The sequence below is a fragment of the Hemiscyllium ocellatum genome, chromosome 4, assembly GCF_020745735.1.
Source record: "Hemiscyllium ocellatum isolate sHemOce1 chromosome 4, sHemOce1.pat.X.cur, whole genome shotgun sequence".
Taxonomy (NCBI): domain Eukaryota; kingdom Metazoa; phylum Chordata; class Chondrichthyes; order Orectolobiformes; family Hemiscylliidae; genus Hemiscyllium; species Hemiscyllium ocellatum.
In genome coordinates this window covers 28,257,958-28,275,697 of record NC_083404.1, presented here as the reverse complement: position 1 = coordinate 28,275,697, position 17,740 = coordinate 28,257,958, and the positions used below count along the sequence as shown (strand labels likewise).

At 41.1% G+C, this 17,740-nt stretch overlaps 1 protein-coding gene across 1 annotated transcript in view; it reads right to left on the bottom strand.

The window, feature by feature from the left end:
- The window catches only part of reck (reversion-inducing-cysteine-rich protein with kazal motifs), a 177,087-nt gene that overhangs the window by 93,605 nt on the left and 65,742 nt on the right, over window positions 1-17,740 (bottom strand). The window contains exons 11-12 of the mRNA XM_060824192.1: window positions 3,594-3,627; window positions 2,712-2,909 (exon numbers count right to left, since the gene is read on the bottom strand). Of these exons, the coding sequence (XP_060680175.1) occupies window positions 2,712-2,909; window positions 3,594-3,627 (232 nt within the window). The remainder of the gene's footprint in view (window positions 1-2,711; window positions 2,910-3,593; window positions 3,628-17,740) is intronic.

Below are 17,740 nucleotides of genomic sequence, written 5' to 3'. Positions count from 1 at the left end.
AAATTACGTTGTGAAGAAAACACAAGTAGCTTACAAAGATTCTGATAGGTTTAGTGAGTCGGGTAAGAGCTGCAAAATGGAGCATAATGTGAGAAAATGTGAAATTGTTACATTTCTGCAAGAAAAATAAAAAAAGCAAAACATTATTGGCAAGGTCCCTCATGGCAAGCTGGTAGAGAAGGTGTAGTCACATGAAATCCATGGTAAAATGGATTCAGAACTGGCTTGATCATAGAAGACAGTGAGTAGCGATGGAAGGGTGTTTTTCTGACTGGAGATCTGTGACCAATAGTATTCCTCAGGGATCAATGATAGAACCCCTGTTGCTTGTAATATATAAGTGATTTGGAGGAGAACGTAGGTGGTCTGGTTAGTAAATTTGCAGATAACAAAAGGCTGTGGCACTGGAGGATAGTGAGGATTGCCAAAGAATATTGGCAGGATATTGATAGGTTGGAGACTTGGGTAGGTTGGGGGAGGAAATGGCAGATAAAATTTAAACCAGACAAATGTTAGGTGATGCATTTTAGAAAGTACACAGTAAATAGCAGAACCCTTACAAGCATGAACATACAAAGGTATCTAGATATACATGTCCGCAGTTACTCGAAAGTGACAACACAAGTGGATAATGTAGTCATGCTTGCCTTCATCAGCCTGGGCACACAGTATAAAATGAGCAAGTCATATTGCAGCTGTATAAAACTTCAGTTCAGCCACTTTCAGAATATTGCATGCACTTCTGGTCGCCACACTACCAGAAGAATGCCAAGGCTTTGCAGGGGATATAGGAACTGTTTACCCGGATGCAATCAGACCATTGGAGGATATTAGTTCTGAGGACAGATTGGACAAACTTAGTTTGTTTTCACCTGAATGTCAGAGGCTGAGGGGGTGACCTGATAAAGGTTTACAGAATTATGAGGGGCATGGATAGAATCGATAGTCAAGGAGCTTTTTCCCAGGGTAGAAATGTAAAATACAAAGCGTCATAGGTGTAAGGTAAAAGGGTCAATGTTTAAAGGAGATGGTGTGATATTATAAAGTTAATTTTTCTGCTGACCTGCAAGAAATTGCATGCCTGGGGGATAGGATGGTGTGCCTTATAGGAGGAATGTGGGAGATTTACATTCTCATCCCTTGCCATTCAGTTGTTTTAAATTGTCATCATCACCTATTCACAATCAATAAGAATATTATAGTTGGAATTCTGACTACTCCCTGTAATTGAAAAAATACAATTCACACCAGACATGGCCATGAAGGGATGATTTGGATTACATTGTTTCTGGAGGTGAGTTGGTCACTGCATTGTGTCTTGAGTAGCATGTGACTGTAAGGGAGTGGTTGGGGGTTGTCTAGTGGGCATGACTAACTGATGTAAAGATTTTGTATAAAGGAAGGGCTGTTTCCTTTGTTCAGAGAGCTTCCCTGGACATACCTCACAAGCATGGTGAGGAATGTTCAGGGTTTCTCCAAATCTTGTACTGTGCTGTGCTTAATAAAATTTGGTTGTTGTTCACAAAAATTGGTGCATTGCAGCTGCAAGTGTGGTGCTGGAAAAGCATACCTGGTCAGGCAGCATCTGAAGAGCAGGCAAATCAACGTTTTGGGCAAAAGCCCTTCATCAGGAATGAGGCTTGTGGGTCAGGGCTGAGAGATAAATGGGAGAGGTTTGTTTGTGTGTGTGTGTGTGTGTGTGTGCGCGCGCGGGGGGGGGGGGGGGGGGTCATGTGTCAGCATGGCTTTGGGAACCAATCAGCCTATTTCAGTGCTTTATTGACCAAATGGTGAGATACAGGATGATCTGGATATCCTAGTGATGAATCACAAAAGGTTCATACGCAGGTCCAGCAAGTAATTAGGAAAGGTAATAGAATTTAATAATTACGAAGGAAATTGAATGCAAATGTAGGAGGTGTTGTGCTTAAATTGTTCAAGTCATGGACAAGCCCACATCTGGAATGCCTTTTATAATAATGGTCACTTTATTTAAGGAAGGATGTAAATGTGTTGAAAGCAATTCAGAGGAGATTTACCAGACTAATATCTAAAACAAAATGGTTGTCTTACGAAGAAAAGCTGAATAGGGTAAGCTTGTATCTGCTTGTGCTGAAAAGAATAAGCTGCAATTTTATTTAAACATAAATATTCTGAGGCTTTGATAGGCTGGATGTAAAGAAAACATTCTCTCTTATAAGATAAACAAGAATTGGAGATTATTTTAAAAATTGAGTGACCTAATTAATAAAAAAATTGTTCTGTTTTGCTCAGAGGGTTGAGTTCTTTTGGAATTGTTTTCATGAAAAGATCATGAAAGCAGAGTGCTTGAACATTTTTAATGCTGACATAGATCAGGTTATTGTTAGCTAAGAAGTGAAAGGTCATTGGATTGTGGATTTGACATTACAATAAGATCAACCATGATCATATTAAATGGCAGAACAGGCTCTAGAGATTGAATGGCCTACTGCTGAGACGAAGAGAAAAGATGCAAATGATTGTAGGTATGGATATGGCTCAGGGGCTATAATAGAGCCAATGGTTGTTTAGGAAGGGCAGTGGAGGAAGCAGCAAATTATGCTGAATGGAAAGTTCATTTTGGCAACAAAGACATGCGTGCTCTCTACAAGACTAAAGACAATTATGAACAGTATTAGAGGGCATCTGCCTTAACAACTACTGAAATAGTTTAAAAGATTAATACTCACTATCAATGGGATTTTTCATTGGATACGAGCGAGTATAGTTGTCAACACATTGAATAAGCTGTGGGCTGATGGAGGCACAATAGTTTTCCACAGCTTTAATCTGCGACTGTGTGGGAGAAGAATCTGTACGGAAAATAGCTTGGCAATATTCTCTACAGTTTGTGTGTCGTCCTGCATAGCTGCAACACAGGGATCCCTCTGTAATGCAATAAAAGAAATATTAAGTCATTCAGCCAAATATCCTTAAGTTCGAAGATATTGAGCAAATGAACTAGGGTTATAACAAAACGAGAATACTTCAAAGTTCAGTACATTGAGCAATGTTAATTAGAAAACATAATTGTGATAATAGTTTGCTGTGACCATCCATTCTTCATTTAAGATGTTTGCATTATAAGACTGATTCATTATTGCTAGCTATACTGTATAAGATACGATGCAAGTGAGCTGGACAGGAACTTGCTAAAAACAGAATTCAGCTAAATAAAGTGGTACAGAGCCTACTTTAACTTGACTTGCAGCATAAGTTCTGTCCATAATTCTACTGATTTGCTGGGCTATCTTACACCTTTTAAGACCTTTCTCTCTGATGATTTACACAAGCACAGTCCATGGCAAAATCTCTATATCTGGCTAAACATTATGCAATGCCCTGTTTGCTTTGTAATTACATAGTCGGCATTCCATGTATTGAGTTTTGCAATCTTCAGTTGTTTCTTGGGCTGGATTAACTTTGAAAGCATTTTACAGACTGCAGATTTAAGGTTAATAATTAAACTAAATCACCATATTCCACCTCAATACATTTAAGGAAACATGAAAATAACTCAGCATTACATTCATCAGCATCATTTCCATGTTTTAGGATAAAAATGACCTTACTCTCATTTCTGTTCACACAGCTGAAAAAAGCAGTCTGAAATACAAAAAAAGGAATGCATATGTTAGCTACAATAGTCACAGAAATATGTTCTCTGAAAAAGTGCTTCATACATAAACCTGTCTCTCAAAGTTATTCTACCTCCTCTTTTAAAATGGAGGTTAGCCATGGCATCAACAATCGTATATTTCTAACCAGCTACTGGAAGTGTACAAAAACAAAAGGATGTTTTCACTTCATCGCTTCTTTCCCATCACCATCTCCCCATCCCCAACAAGGGCTAATCTCAGTAGTACCTTGGTACTTCAGCCAAGAACTTATCCACACAGACTGAATAATTAAGTTTTGTAGATTGACAAAAGAATATGCAACATGCATTTTATATATCAAATATATCATGAGCCAGTCTTTTAAGAATTACATAAAGCCCATCGCTGTAACAAAATAAGTAAACTATTAAATCATATTTCACACATATATCAAATATTTCATTTTAAATTAAAATATTCAAAATAAATGTCAATGTAGAGTGCAAAATTGAATATGATTATAAAGCAAACAATATGCTTAGCTACGCAAGAACCAAAAAAAAAGCTGTGTGAGCAGAACATGGGAATGGCATCAACAGATATCCAGATAGTAAGAACAAAGAGAAGCAGAATTTATAGTAAGGACAGTAACTATTTGATAAAAAGATAGGGCTGCATGAGAAGAAAAAGTAGTGATAAAAGACCTCAGAGAGAGAGGGGAGATCTTGAAGTAGTCACAGCCAATACCTATAAAAAAATAATCAGTTTATATCAGTTCAAAATGCATATTTGGTTTGAATATTGACAGTTTAAAAGTGAAAATTTCAACAGAATCAATACAAGGGAATCATTTAACCACAGTTAATAAATTGTACAAAATACACAACTTACTTTCCAAGCTAGACTATAAAAACAAATTTACTATTTATCTTTTAAACAATATAAAAGGAATTAAAGAATTAAGATCACTGACTGAGAAGTCAAAGTTTAAATTTTACACAAGAATAATGCCACAAATCAAACTGACCCAGATATTTCATCTGGATTGGAAATCCCATTTCAACAATGATCACATTTTAAAAATGCCCATTACCTTTTGATGACTTCTGTGCTGGAGATTTCCAGACAAGAGCTTCCTATTAAAGAACCATCCAAGATACCTTGAATCCAGCAGTAGAGATCATCTCAGAATATCCCTTGATTGCTAAGTCATCAGCAATCACTATTTAAAAATAGATTTTCCGAAGGAAAACAGGAAGTAGGCATTCTTACAGTCTGCTATTTAAGAGCATAGCTACAAGGGAAACTCAACCCTCAAGTAGTTTGAACATCTATAGTCACTTCTTTTTACTTTGAAGTCATGACTGTCTTATTACAAGAGCATTGAATTTGATTTGAAAAAGTTGCTTTTACCATCAGTTGTAGTTCTCTTAATTCATACCATTGTTACCCCAATCTGACACAATCAACCTGAAGCACTCGTCCATTTAACTTGCATCTCAGTCACTCTGCACCTGAGCCCCTCAGCTGCCGATCACTTAATCTTCTCCTACTCTTCTACATCGGGAAGACAGGATGCCAACTTTTGGATCTTTTCAGAAAATATTTCTGGGACACCCACACCAATCATTCCCACCACCCCGTGGCTGAACGTTTCAACTCCACCAAGGACATGCAAGTCCTGGGCCTTCTCCATCACCAAACGCTTACCACCCCACACCTGCAGGAAGAACACTTCATCTTCCGCCTTGGGACCCTGCAACCACACTGAATCAATGTGGATTTCACCAGATTCCCCATACTCCACCTTATCCCAGTCCCAAGCTTCCAACTCAGCACAGTTCCCATGACCGGTCCCACCCGTCCATCTTCCTTCCTTCCCAGCCATCCACTCCACCCTCCCCTATGACCTATCACTTCCACCCCCATCTCTGTCTACCTATCACATTCTGAGCTATCTTCCTCACCCCCCCCCCGGCCCCCACCGATTTAAAGCTTAAATCGAGGTGATGATTTATGAAGAGGGGCTCTGATATCAATTTTCAAAACCTCTCTGGCCTCGCAAGGAGTGCAAGAAGACTGGAGGACAGCTAATGATATACTAATATTCAAGAAGGATGATTAGCATAAAATCAAGAAACTATAGGCCAGTGAATCCATCAATGGCAGGGAAAAGATTCTGAGGACTAAAATTAATCTCCACTTGGACAGCTATATATTAATCAAGGACAGTCAGCATGGCTGTGATTGGGGGTGATCATGTCTATCAAATTTTAAATTTGAGTGGAAGTAACTAAATGCATAAATGACAGTGGTGCAGATGATGGATGACAAAACCATATAAATGATTTAGCACAGAAGCGGGGCTGGGGAACTATTTGGCTTATCTCACCCACGATGATCCAAAGACACGCAGATGCCCTTGCTAATCACATCTTCCGGTCAACAGTCCATAGTCCTCAGCTTACAACATTTAAGATACAGATCCAAGTACTTTTATTTTAATGAGTTCAGAGTCTCTGCCTCCACCACCAAATCAGACAATGCACCACCCTCTGTGTGTAAAAAAAATCTTTCCTCATGTCTCCTTCTGCTATTTAGTTTGAATCTATGACCCCTGGTTGTTGAACTCTCTGCTAAGGGAAACAGGTTCCTCCTACCTACTCTATCTCTAGCCCTCACAGTTTTGAATATCGCAATCATGTCACCCCTCAGCCTTCTTGGTTCTAAGAAAACAACCCCAAACTCTCCAATCTTTCCTCGTAGCTACAATTCTCCAACCCTGGTAACATCCTAGTCCGCCAAGATTTCTCACTTCATCTACACTTCACCATGTATTCCCGTTTATGATTCCCACTGTTTGACCTCACTAAACACAACACCTCACATTTAGCAGGGTTGAATTCCATCTGCCATTTTCCTGCCCCACTTCATCAACCCATCAATATAATTTTGGAGCTTACAGCTATCCACTACACGGCCACCTTATGTGTTGTCTGCAAATGTTCCAATTGCGCACTCCACATTCAAGGCCAAATCATAAAGTAAACAGCGGGGCTCCCAATAGCAAACCCTGCAGAACACCACTTGAAACAGCATTCCATTTGCAAGGACAGCCATCAATTATTACCCTTTATTTTCTGTTACTAAATTAACTTTGTATCCAATTCAACACATTACCCTGTATCCCACGGGCTTTTATTTTTTAGATAGGTGTGCCATGACCTTGTCAAATGCCTTACTAAAATCCATGCAGACAACATCCACTGTACTATCCTCACCAATCCTTCTGGTCACTTCCTCAAATAATTTAATCAAATTTGTAAGGCATAACCTTCCCTTAAAGCCATGTTGACTATCCCTGACTGGTCCATGCTAAGTGACAAATTTATTCAATCTCTCTGAATTGATTCCAACAATTTGCACCTAGTCAGACTAACTGACCTATAATTGTTTGGCATTTCCTTTACACCCTTTTTAATCAATAGAACTACATTTGCATTCCTCCAGTCGTCTGGAACTTCACCTATAACTAACGAAGATCAGAAAATAATCCTCAGACCATCTGCTATTTCTTCCCTGAACTCCTTCACCATCCTAAAGAACAGTCCATCCAGCCCTGGTGACTCATCCACGTGCAAGGATTCCAATTCCTCCAATTGAGGAGGAGGAATGTTATTTTTGACAATGGATAACATTACAGTTGTACTTAGAGAGGTTAGTTCTGGGAATACGTCCAGGGAAGTTATTTGAGTGGAACTGAGAAATAAGAAAAGGATGATTACCTAATTGGGATTGTACTATAGACAAACCCCACCCCCCACCCTCCAAACAGTCATGAGGAAATTGAGAAACACATTTATAAGGAGACCTCAGTTAAAAGTAAGAATAATGGGTGGTAATGGTAGAGGGTTTTAATTTTCCAAACATAGACTGGGACTGCCATAGTGTTAAGGGTTAAGATGGGGAGGAATTTAAGTGTGTACAACAAAATTTTATGATTCGCTTGGTGGAAGTGCCTGCTAGAGAAGGTGCAAAACTTGACCTACTCTTGGGAAATAGAGCAGGGCAAATGACTGAATCATTAGTGGGGGAACACTTGTGGGGCCAGTGACCATAATTCTATTAGTTTTAAAATAATTATGGAAAAGATTTACAAGTTAAAGTCCCAATTTGAAGGAAGGCCAATTTTGACGGTATTAGGCAAGAACTTTGAGAAGTTGATTGGGTGCGGATGTTCACAGGAAAAGGGATGGTTGGAAAATGGAAAGCCTTCAAAAGTGAGAATAACGAGAATCCAGAGATAGTATATTCCTGCTAGGGTGAAAGGTAAGGCAGGTAGGTGTAAGGAATGCAGATGACTACAGAAATTGAGGTTTTGGTTCAGAAAAAGGAGGAAGCATTTGTCAGGTATAGACAGGAGAGACCGAATGGATCCTTAGAAGATTATAAAGCAGTAGGAATATACTTACAAGGGTAATCAGGACAGTAAAAAGGCAACATGAGATAGCTTTGGCAAATAGGGTTAAGAAGAATCCACACACACTATAAATACATTAAGGACAAAAGAGTAACTAGGCAAAAAACAGGACCTCTCAAAGATCAGCAAGGCAGCGTGTGTGTGGAACAGCAAAGGGGAGATATTAAAGGACAATTGCACATCAATGTTTACTGTGGAGAAAGACATGGAAGATACAGAATGTGGGGAAATAGTTGCTGACATTTTGAAAAATGTCCATATGACATAGGTGGTAGTGCTGGATGTCTTGAAATGCATAAAGATAGATAAATCCCCAGATCTGATCAAGTGTACTCTAGAACTCTAAGGGAAGCTAGGCAAGTGATTGCTGGGGCCCTTGTTGAGTAATTTGGATTATCGATAGTCACCATGAGGTGCCAGAAGACTGGAGGTTGGCTAACATGGTCCCACTATTTAAGAAAGATGCTAAGGAAAATCCAGATAACTACAGACCGGTGAGCCTGACAATGGTGGTAGACAAGTTGTTGGATGGAATCCTGACAGACAGGATTTGTATGTATTTGGATAGGCAAGGACTGATTAGGGATAGTCAACATGGCTTTGTGCATGGGAAACCATGTCTCATGAACTTGATTGAGTATTTTGAAGAAGTAACGAAGAGGATTGATGAGGGCAAAGCAGTAGTAGTGATCTATACGGACTTCAGTAAGGCATTCGACAAGGCACCTCATGGGAGACTGGTTAGCAAGATTAGAGCTCATGGAATACAGGGAGAACTAGCCATTTGGATACAGAACGGGCTCAAAGGTAGAAGACAGGGGGTGGTGGTGGAGGACTGCTTTTCAGACTGGAGGCCAGTAACCAGTGGTGTGCCACAAGATTCGGTGCTGGGTCTACTGCTTTTCATCATTTAAATGTTTGGATGTGAACATAAGAGGTACAGTTAGTCAGTTTGCAAATGACACCAAAATTCAAGGTGTTGTGGACAGCAATGAAGGTTACCTCAGAGTACAATGGGACCTTGATCAGATGGGCAAAAGAGTGGCAAATGGAGTTTAATTTAGATAAATGCGAGGTGCTGCGTTGCGGAAAGGCAAATCAGGGCAGGACTTATACACTTAATGGTTAGGTTCTCGGGAGTTTTGCTGAACAAAGGGATCTTGGAGTGCAGGTTTATAGCTCCTTGAAAGTGGAGTCTGAGGCAGATAAGTTAGTGAAGACGGTATTTAGTTTGCTTTCCTTTATTGGTTATAGCATTGAATATAGGACTTGGGTGGTCATGTTGTGGTGTACAAGACATTGGTTAGTCCAGTTTTGGAATATTGTGTGAAATTCTGGTTTCCCTCCTATAGGAAAGATGTTGTGAAACTTGAAAGGGTTCAGAAAATATTTACAAAAATGTTGCCAGGGTTGGAGAATTTAAGCTATAGGGAGAAGCTGAATAGGCTGGTGCTGTTTTCTCTGGAACAATGAGACTTGAGGGGTGATCTTATAGAGATTTATAAAATCACAATGGGCATGAATAGGGTAAATAGACAAGGTCCTTTCTCTGGGGGGAAATCCAGAATTAGACATCATAGGTTTAGGGTGAGGGGGAAAAGATTTAAAAGGGGCACGTTTTTCACAGAAAGGGTGGTGCGTGCATGGAATGAGCTGGCAGAGGAAGTGGTGGATGCTAATACAATTACAACATTTATAAAGCATCTGGACGGGTATATGAATAGGAAGGGTTTGAGGGAGATGGGCTAAGTGCTGGCAAATGGGACTACATTAATTTAGGATATTTGGTTGACGTGGACGAGATGGACTGAAGGGTCTGTTTCCGTGCTGTACATCCTTTGCCTCCCTCTCGGATAACTGTGTCCAATACTTCACACTGCTACCCATTCCTTTGCGAATATAGAAACAAAAAAAATCAATTAAAAATTTTCCAGTATCCTCCATATCCATGTACAAGTTCCCTTCTTCATCTCTGATACATCCCCCTTTTTTCTTAACTATCTTTTTGCTCTTTATATGCTGGTAGAACATCTAGATTGTTAGTATTTTTTCATGATCTCTCCTTAATTTCTTCATTTTATTTTTAACTTGATCTCTGTATTTTCTATACTCCTCTAGGTTATCTACACTTTGAAGTTTTTGCAGTCTTCATGGATTCAGTAGGCTATTGCTTGGCAGACTGGGTAGTCATCCGTTAGCACAAAAGATCCTGGGTAATTTGTTACACTGGGTCTAAACTTGGCTCAGTGGCAGGAAGCAGAGAATGATAGTTGAAGGGTGTTTCCCATGACTGAACGCCTAGTGTACCAAAGCTGTTGAGTCTCTTATTATTTGCAGTGCATACTAATGATCTAGACACAAAAGTAGGAGGGATGACCAATAAATTTGAAGATAATACAAAAAATGGTACCATAGTAAATAACAAGGAGGAAAACCTTAGACTTCCTGACAATATAGATGGATTAGTGAAATGAGCTGAATAGCAGCAAATAGAATTTAATCCTAATAAGTCAAAGGTGATGCATTTTTGAAAGACTAACACGGCAAGGGAGCAGATGTTGATTGGTGAGACCCTAGGATTTATAGAGGATTGGAGTGGCCTTCGTCTGCATGTCAATAGTTCCTTGAAGGCAGCAGGATAGGTAAATCTGGTGGTTAAGGCAGCATATAGGATACTTGCCTTTATTAGTCAAGGCACTGAAGACAAGAACAAGGAGGTTATCATGGAGGTGTTGAAATATTACGTAGGTCACATATGGAGTCCTGTGTGCAGTTAAGATAGATGTTATTGCACTTGAGAAGGTGTAAAGATGATTCACCAAGATGTTGCCTGGGCCTTGCAATGCAGCTGTGAAGATAGACCAGATTGGCTGGAGTTGCTTTCCTCAGAGGAGGAAAAGCTGAGGAAAACCTAATTGACATGTACAAAGTTCTCAGGAGTATCTATAGGATGAAACAATTCCTCTCCCACTAGGAAAGGAGTCAAAACTAGGAGTATAGTTTTAAGGTAAGGAACAAGAGATTCAGAGTAAACTTGAAGAAAAAGTTTCATCCAGATAGTGCTGGATATCTGAAACACACTGTACAGTCTCTAGAGGCAAGAACCCTCAAGACATCTTTGTATTATTTAAAAGATAACTTGAAACAGCATAGCATACAAAGTACAAAGCTACAGACCAAGTTTTGGAATATGGGATGAGAATTGATAGATGCTTGATGATCTGCATGGACACAGAGCCGAAGGGCATTTTTACCATGCTGTAAAGACTTTATGACTTGTGTTTTCCACCCCATCTGCCAATAATATTAAGACAGGCCTTTGTCAGCACTAGAACGAAAGATAAGCATGGAAATAACTCCACAGAGGCTGATATCTCCTCACCAAGTCATCCTTTATTTATACAGGGAGAGCACTTGACCCTGATCCAGCTTCCTCAGAATCAGCTCTCAGCATAAACAGAGTCTCTCATTTTCCTGTTTATTTCTCTCAGTCAGAGCTCCCTGATTGGACGAGATTAGCAGCCCCCAATCACGGAACCCATATTCGATGAGGACAACCTGACTAACCTCATTACAATCACTACATTGTTAGTCATTGTGGACACCCACTCAAAGTGACGGGGTGTGCATAGAGTTCTTTTGTCAAACACGGGTATAACGATAGAAAAACTGCCTTGGAATCTGAGGATATAGGCTGTTTTTTTTTTGTAGCTCCTCCTGGAGCGTTTTAGAATCAGATCAGGTTCCTCCAACTCTGTCTCCAATATGGGTGGTGTGTGATGCACAGTAGCTTGCCTCTTGCACTCAAGAGCATCTCAGAAAAAAATCATTCTCCTCCTCTGGCAGCAAAGGCTTCAAGGTGGAGAGGGAGAACCCATGTGTTCCACAACAGTCAGAAAGGCAGTTGAGGAGCCAGGCATGTTTTGTACCTGCACCATTTGCGAGTTTACAGCTTTCGTTTGGTCCAGGTGCTTGCTCAGATCCATCACACCTCTCTAAACTTTACACATCACCGAACCTGACCTCCCTTTGACCACGCCTCTGACCCATGCAGGGCTCTTCCTCTGGTTCCTGCACCAAACTTCACCCACTGAAGTAAACTGTATCTCTCACTTAGCAGAGTCATGTGTCCAGCACCGGTGTTCCCGATGCTGTTTCGCCCTCCTCCCTCCTCCCAAATCTGGAAGATCAGAATTAACCTGGTGTGCAGCCTTCTCCCCATTAGCAACTCTGCTGGAGCTATTCCTGTAGTTACACGAGCAAACACAAATAGGAACCTGAACAGTTCATATCTAGTGAAGCTGTAGGCTGTTTCTTTAAACCTGCCATCAAAGTCTGGACTGCTGTTTCTGCCAGACCATTGGATGATGGATGGTCGGGAGCTCTTCTGATTTGATGAATACCATCCGAATTTGGGAAATACTCTAATTCCCGGCTGCTAAACAATGGCCTGTTATCTGTGACAAGGAGTTCGTGCATTGCAAAAGATGCACGCAGTTTTTCTATCGTCAAACATGGGTATGACGAAAGAGCTATACGCACATCCAGTCACTTTGAGTCGGTGTCAACAATGACAAAGAAAATCAAGCCCATTAAAGGTGTTGAGTATAGGAGTTGGGAGGTCATTTTGCAGCTGTACAGAACATGGGTTAGGCCACTGTTGGAATATTCATGCGATTCTGGTCTCCTTCCTATGGGAAGAATGCTGTGAAACCTGAAAGTATTCAGAAAAGATTTACAAGGATGTTGCTAGGGTTGGAGGATTTGAACTGTAGGGAGAGGCTGAACAGGCTGGGGCTGTTTTCCCTGGAGCGTTGGAGGTTGAGGGGTGACCTTATAGAGGTTTATAGAATCATGAGCAACATGGTAAATAGACAAGGTATTTTCCCTTGGGTGGGGGAGTCCAGAAGTAGAGGGCATTGGATTAGGGTGAGAGGGGAAAGATATAAAAGGGACCTAAGAGGCAACTTTTTCACGCAGAGGGTGGTACATGTATGGAATGAGCTGCCAGAGGAAATGGTGGAGGCTGCTACAATTACAGCATGTAAAAGGCATCTGAATGGATATATGAAAAGGAAGGGTTTAGAGGGATATGGGCCATGTGCTGGCAAAATGGACACGATTTAGGTTAGGATACCTGGTCGGCATGGACAAGTCAAACAGAAGAGCATGTTTCTGTGCTGTACATCTTTATGACTCTATGGATGGCCATTCCCATGAATATGGGGCAATGTCTGACAGTAATTTTTGTCCTTGTTGGCACTTCAGGCACAGTCCCAACAATGCAGTTAAGTCTACATCCAACCTCGGCCACCAGCCATAACTTCTTGCCAAAATCTTCATTTTGGAACCTCTTGGATGATCCTTGTAGAGTTCAGCCAGTATCTGGTAGCAATTTTTGCAGGAAACAATCACTCTTGCTACCCATAATAATAAACCATTCTCTACTGTGACCTGGTCTCTCGGGTCCAAACAGGTTTTGATCCTGGTTGTGACAGTCCTTTGGCTTCCCACATCACTGCCAGCTGTTTCAGTTTTGCGAGGACCGGATCTTTCTGCATCCAAAGTCTGACATAGTCAGCTGTGACTGGAAGCATGTCCAGAAAATTTAAAATCATTACTTTGGTGGTACCATCAGCAGTGATCTGTCAGAGGAAGCTCAATGCATCAGCATTTCTACTTAGCCTCCCGGACGATGTTCAACTTGTAATTATATGCACTTAGTATTAAAGCCTACTGCTAAATTCAGCCTGAAGCAATGGGCAGCACTGCCTTGTCTACTTTAAGTAGACCTACCAGGGGCTTGTGGTCCGTTGTTATTACAAATTTGCATCCATAAAGATATTGGTGGAACGTAGTGACTCCAAATATGACTGCCAAATCTTCCTTCTCTATTTGAAGACCTTTACGTTCTGCATTAGCTGAAGTCCTGAATAAATATCCTATTGGGAGTTCCTCTCCATTGGGCTACTTATGAGCTAATACTGCCCCGATGTCATACAAGGAGGTATCACATGTCAATTCCACATCTCGCTTGGGATCACAGTGTCCCAACACCTTAGAGAGGATGACAGCTGTTTCTTGACTTCCGAAAGCTTTGGCTGGGCTACGTGACCATTTCCAAAGCTGATCCTTTTTTAAGACCTGATGCAAAGGTGCCAAGATGGAGACCGGCTTATGTACGAATTTTCCGTAATAGTTCACCAGCCCAAGGGAAGACCTAAGTTCTAATACAGATATGGAAGTTGGGAAACTTTCAATCACCCTCACTTTATCTTCTGGTGGGCATAACCCAGTCTTGTTGATTCTATAGTCCAAGCAGATCACTTCTAAGGCATATGCCCACCTGGGAGAAACATCTAAGGACATATCCAAGTTGTGTAAGTGCTCCTTATCAGGCTGCCCTGTTTTTAGCACACCATCTAGATAAATGGCGATCTCGGGTAGACCTTGTAAAATGCTCTCCATCATCCGTCGAAACATTACACAGGCTGATGACACCCCAAATGATAGTCTCTTATACTGGCACAAATTCTTACAGGCATTATTTGTTGCATACTTCTGGGAATCCTCATTTAACTACAATTGTAAAAATGCATGGTTCATGTTCAACTTCGTGAAGGACAGCCCCCACTAGCTTTGCATATAAATCCTCTATGTGAGGGATTGGTTATTTATCAAGCTGTGAAAATGGTTTACCATTTGTTAAAAATCCCCACAAAGGCAAACCGACTTGTGGGCTACATAATCTGTATGACCGATACTGCCCATTCCGCAAACTCTACTGGTTTGAGGATTCCTTTGCTTCTCAGCCTTTTAACTTATGCCTCTATTTTTGCCCCAAGGTAAAAGGTACTGAGGAGGCCTTGCAGAAATGCTTCCTGGTCAATATGCAAGGTGGCCTTGACTCCTTTGATGGTCCTTAGACCTTCCCAAAAACTTCAGGTATTTAGTTAGGACTTGACTCATTCAGTCATTTTCTAGTAGAATTTTTCTCAACCAATTTCACCCCATCAAGCTTGGGCCGAAGTCTTTTCCTTCAATCAGTGGTAACTGAACCAGCTGCTTCTCATAACAGACTAGAACTGAAGTTGTACCATTAATCTGTAAAGGTTCCCCGGTATAGGTTATCAGTGTAGCCAAGGTCTTTCACAAACATAAGTGTTGGAATCCAGAGCAAATTTTGATAAAAACTGGTTCTGCAATCTTAGAACGACAGTGTCAGTATTAACGTCCATTAGAACCAGGTGACCATTTAGCCAAATCTTTATTTTCATTGGTTTTGTTCAGCAATTTAACTGTTACAAACCAGATATTGGTGGACTAGCCAGGACGTACACTCTCGTGGATACTAGAGTATGAATTCTCTTACTCAATTCCAGCCTGGTGGGACTCCTTTGCTGTTTCCAAGTCTGCATACTGGAGCAACTACATTGGCTTACCAGCCCGGATCTTGAAGAAAATGTTAACGTTTGGCTGAGGCTTGGCTTTGTTCTGGGATTTTGCTGTGAGCTGACCAAGAGTCCCTCTGTTCAGGATATGCCCTCAATGAGGCTACACAACAGCTTTCTCTCAGGTGCTATTCTTCATCCTCAGAAGGACTGGTGAAGATGTCCACTTCCATCAGAATACCATACAACTCATTTGCTCATACCATACAGCTCCACTTACCACACTTTACACTGACTACCTGCAAGCTAACTAGCACAAGCAGTAAGTGAAGGACAGAGCTAAGTAATCCCACAACCAAAAGATCAGATCTAAGCTCTACTGTAGTCATATTTAGTCATGAATGATGGTGGACAATTAAACAATGCACTGGAGAAGGAGCAGGTTCCAGAAATCCTGAATGATGGAAGAGCCCTACACACTTGTGTAAAAGATAAGGCTGAAGCTTTCGCAGCAATCTTCAACAAGAAATGGCAAGTGGATGACCCATTTGGCTTCCTCCAAAAAGGTGCCCATCATAGGCGCTGGTCTTCAGCCAATTTGATACACTCCTAGTGACATCAATAAAATGGTTGCAGGCATTGGATACTACAAAGTATATGGGCCTTGACAACATTCTGTTATTTGTCTTGAAAACTTGCACTCCAGAACTTGCTGCTTCCCTAGCCAAGCTCTTTCAATACAGTTACAACATTAGCATCAACATGACAATGTGGAAAATTGCCCGGATATTTCCTGTACACAAATAATGGACAAATGCAACCCAGCCAATTACCACCATCACTCTACTCTATCATCAGTAAAGTAATGAAAGATGTCATCAACAGTGTTATCAAGCAGCACTTACGCAGCATAACCTGCTCAGTAACACCAAGCTTAGTTTTCACCATGGCAACTTAGATCCTGACCTCATTATAGCCTTGGTTCAAATATGGACAAAGACCTGAATTCGAGAGATGAGGTCAGAGTGACAGCTCTGGTCATCAAGGGGCTTTACCAATACTGGGATCAATGGATATCAAGGGCAAACTCTCCGCTGGTTGGAATCATACCAGGCATATAGGAAGATGGTCATTGTTGTTGTAGGTCAGTCATCTCAGCTCCAGGACATGTCTACAGGAAATCCTCAGGGTAGTGCCCTACGCCCAACCATCTTCAGTTACTTCATCAAGGCCCTTACCTCCATCATAAATGTCAGAAGTGGAGATGTTCGCCAATGATTCCATATTCACAACTTCTCAGATACTGAAGCAGTGTATTCAAATGCAACAAGGTCTGGGTAATCTCCAGGCCTGGGCTGACAAATGGCAAGTAACATTCGTGCAAGACAAATGCCAGGCAATGACCATCTCCAATAAGAAACAATCTAACCATCGCCCCTTGACATTCTACGGTATTACCATCACTGAACTGACTACTATCAATATCCTGTGGGTTTTCATTGGACAGAATACAGATTGGATTTGCCATGTAAATACAGTGGCTACAAGTGCAGGACAAAGGCAAGGAATACTGCAGGGAGTAACTCACCTTCTGACTCCCTAAAGCATGTCCATCATTTACAAGGCTCCAATCAGGAGTGTGATGGAAATTCCTCACTGTGTGGATGGGTGCAGCCCCATAACATTCAAGAAGCTTGACACCATTCAGGATGAAGCAGCTCATTTGATTGGCGAACATCCACTCATTCCATCACTGACACTCGGTAACAATAATGTGTACTATCGATAAGATGCACTGCTGAAATTCACCAAATATTCTTAGACAACACCGTCCAAACCCGCAACCATGTCCACCTAGAAGGACAAGGGCAGCAGACACATGGGAACACCAACACTGGCAAATTCCCCTGCAAGCTTCTCACCATCCTGACTTGGAAAAATATTGCCATTCCTTCACTGTTGGTGGGTCAAAATCCTGGAATTCCCTCCTAAAAGATTGTGCGTCAGCCTACAGCACGTGAACTGTAGCTCACCACCATCTTCAAGGGTAACCTAGGATGGCCAGTCAGCGACACCCATGTCCCAGAAACAAATAGTAAAACAAATTCCAAAATGGACTTGATTGAATGCATGTTGAAAGGTTGTTTCCTCTTGTGGGTGAATCTAGAACTAGGAGGGTTATAGTTTAAAAGTAAAGGCGTGCCAATTTAAAACATAGCTGAGGAAGCATTTTTTCTCCGAGTATCTTC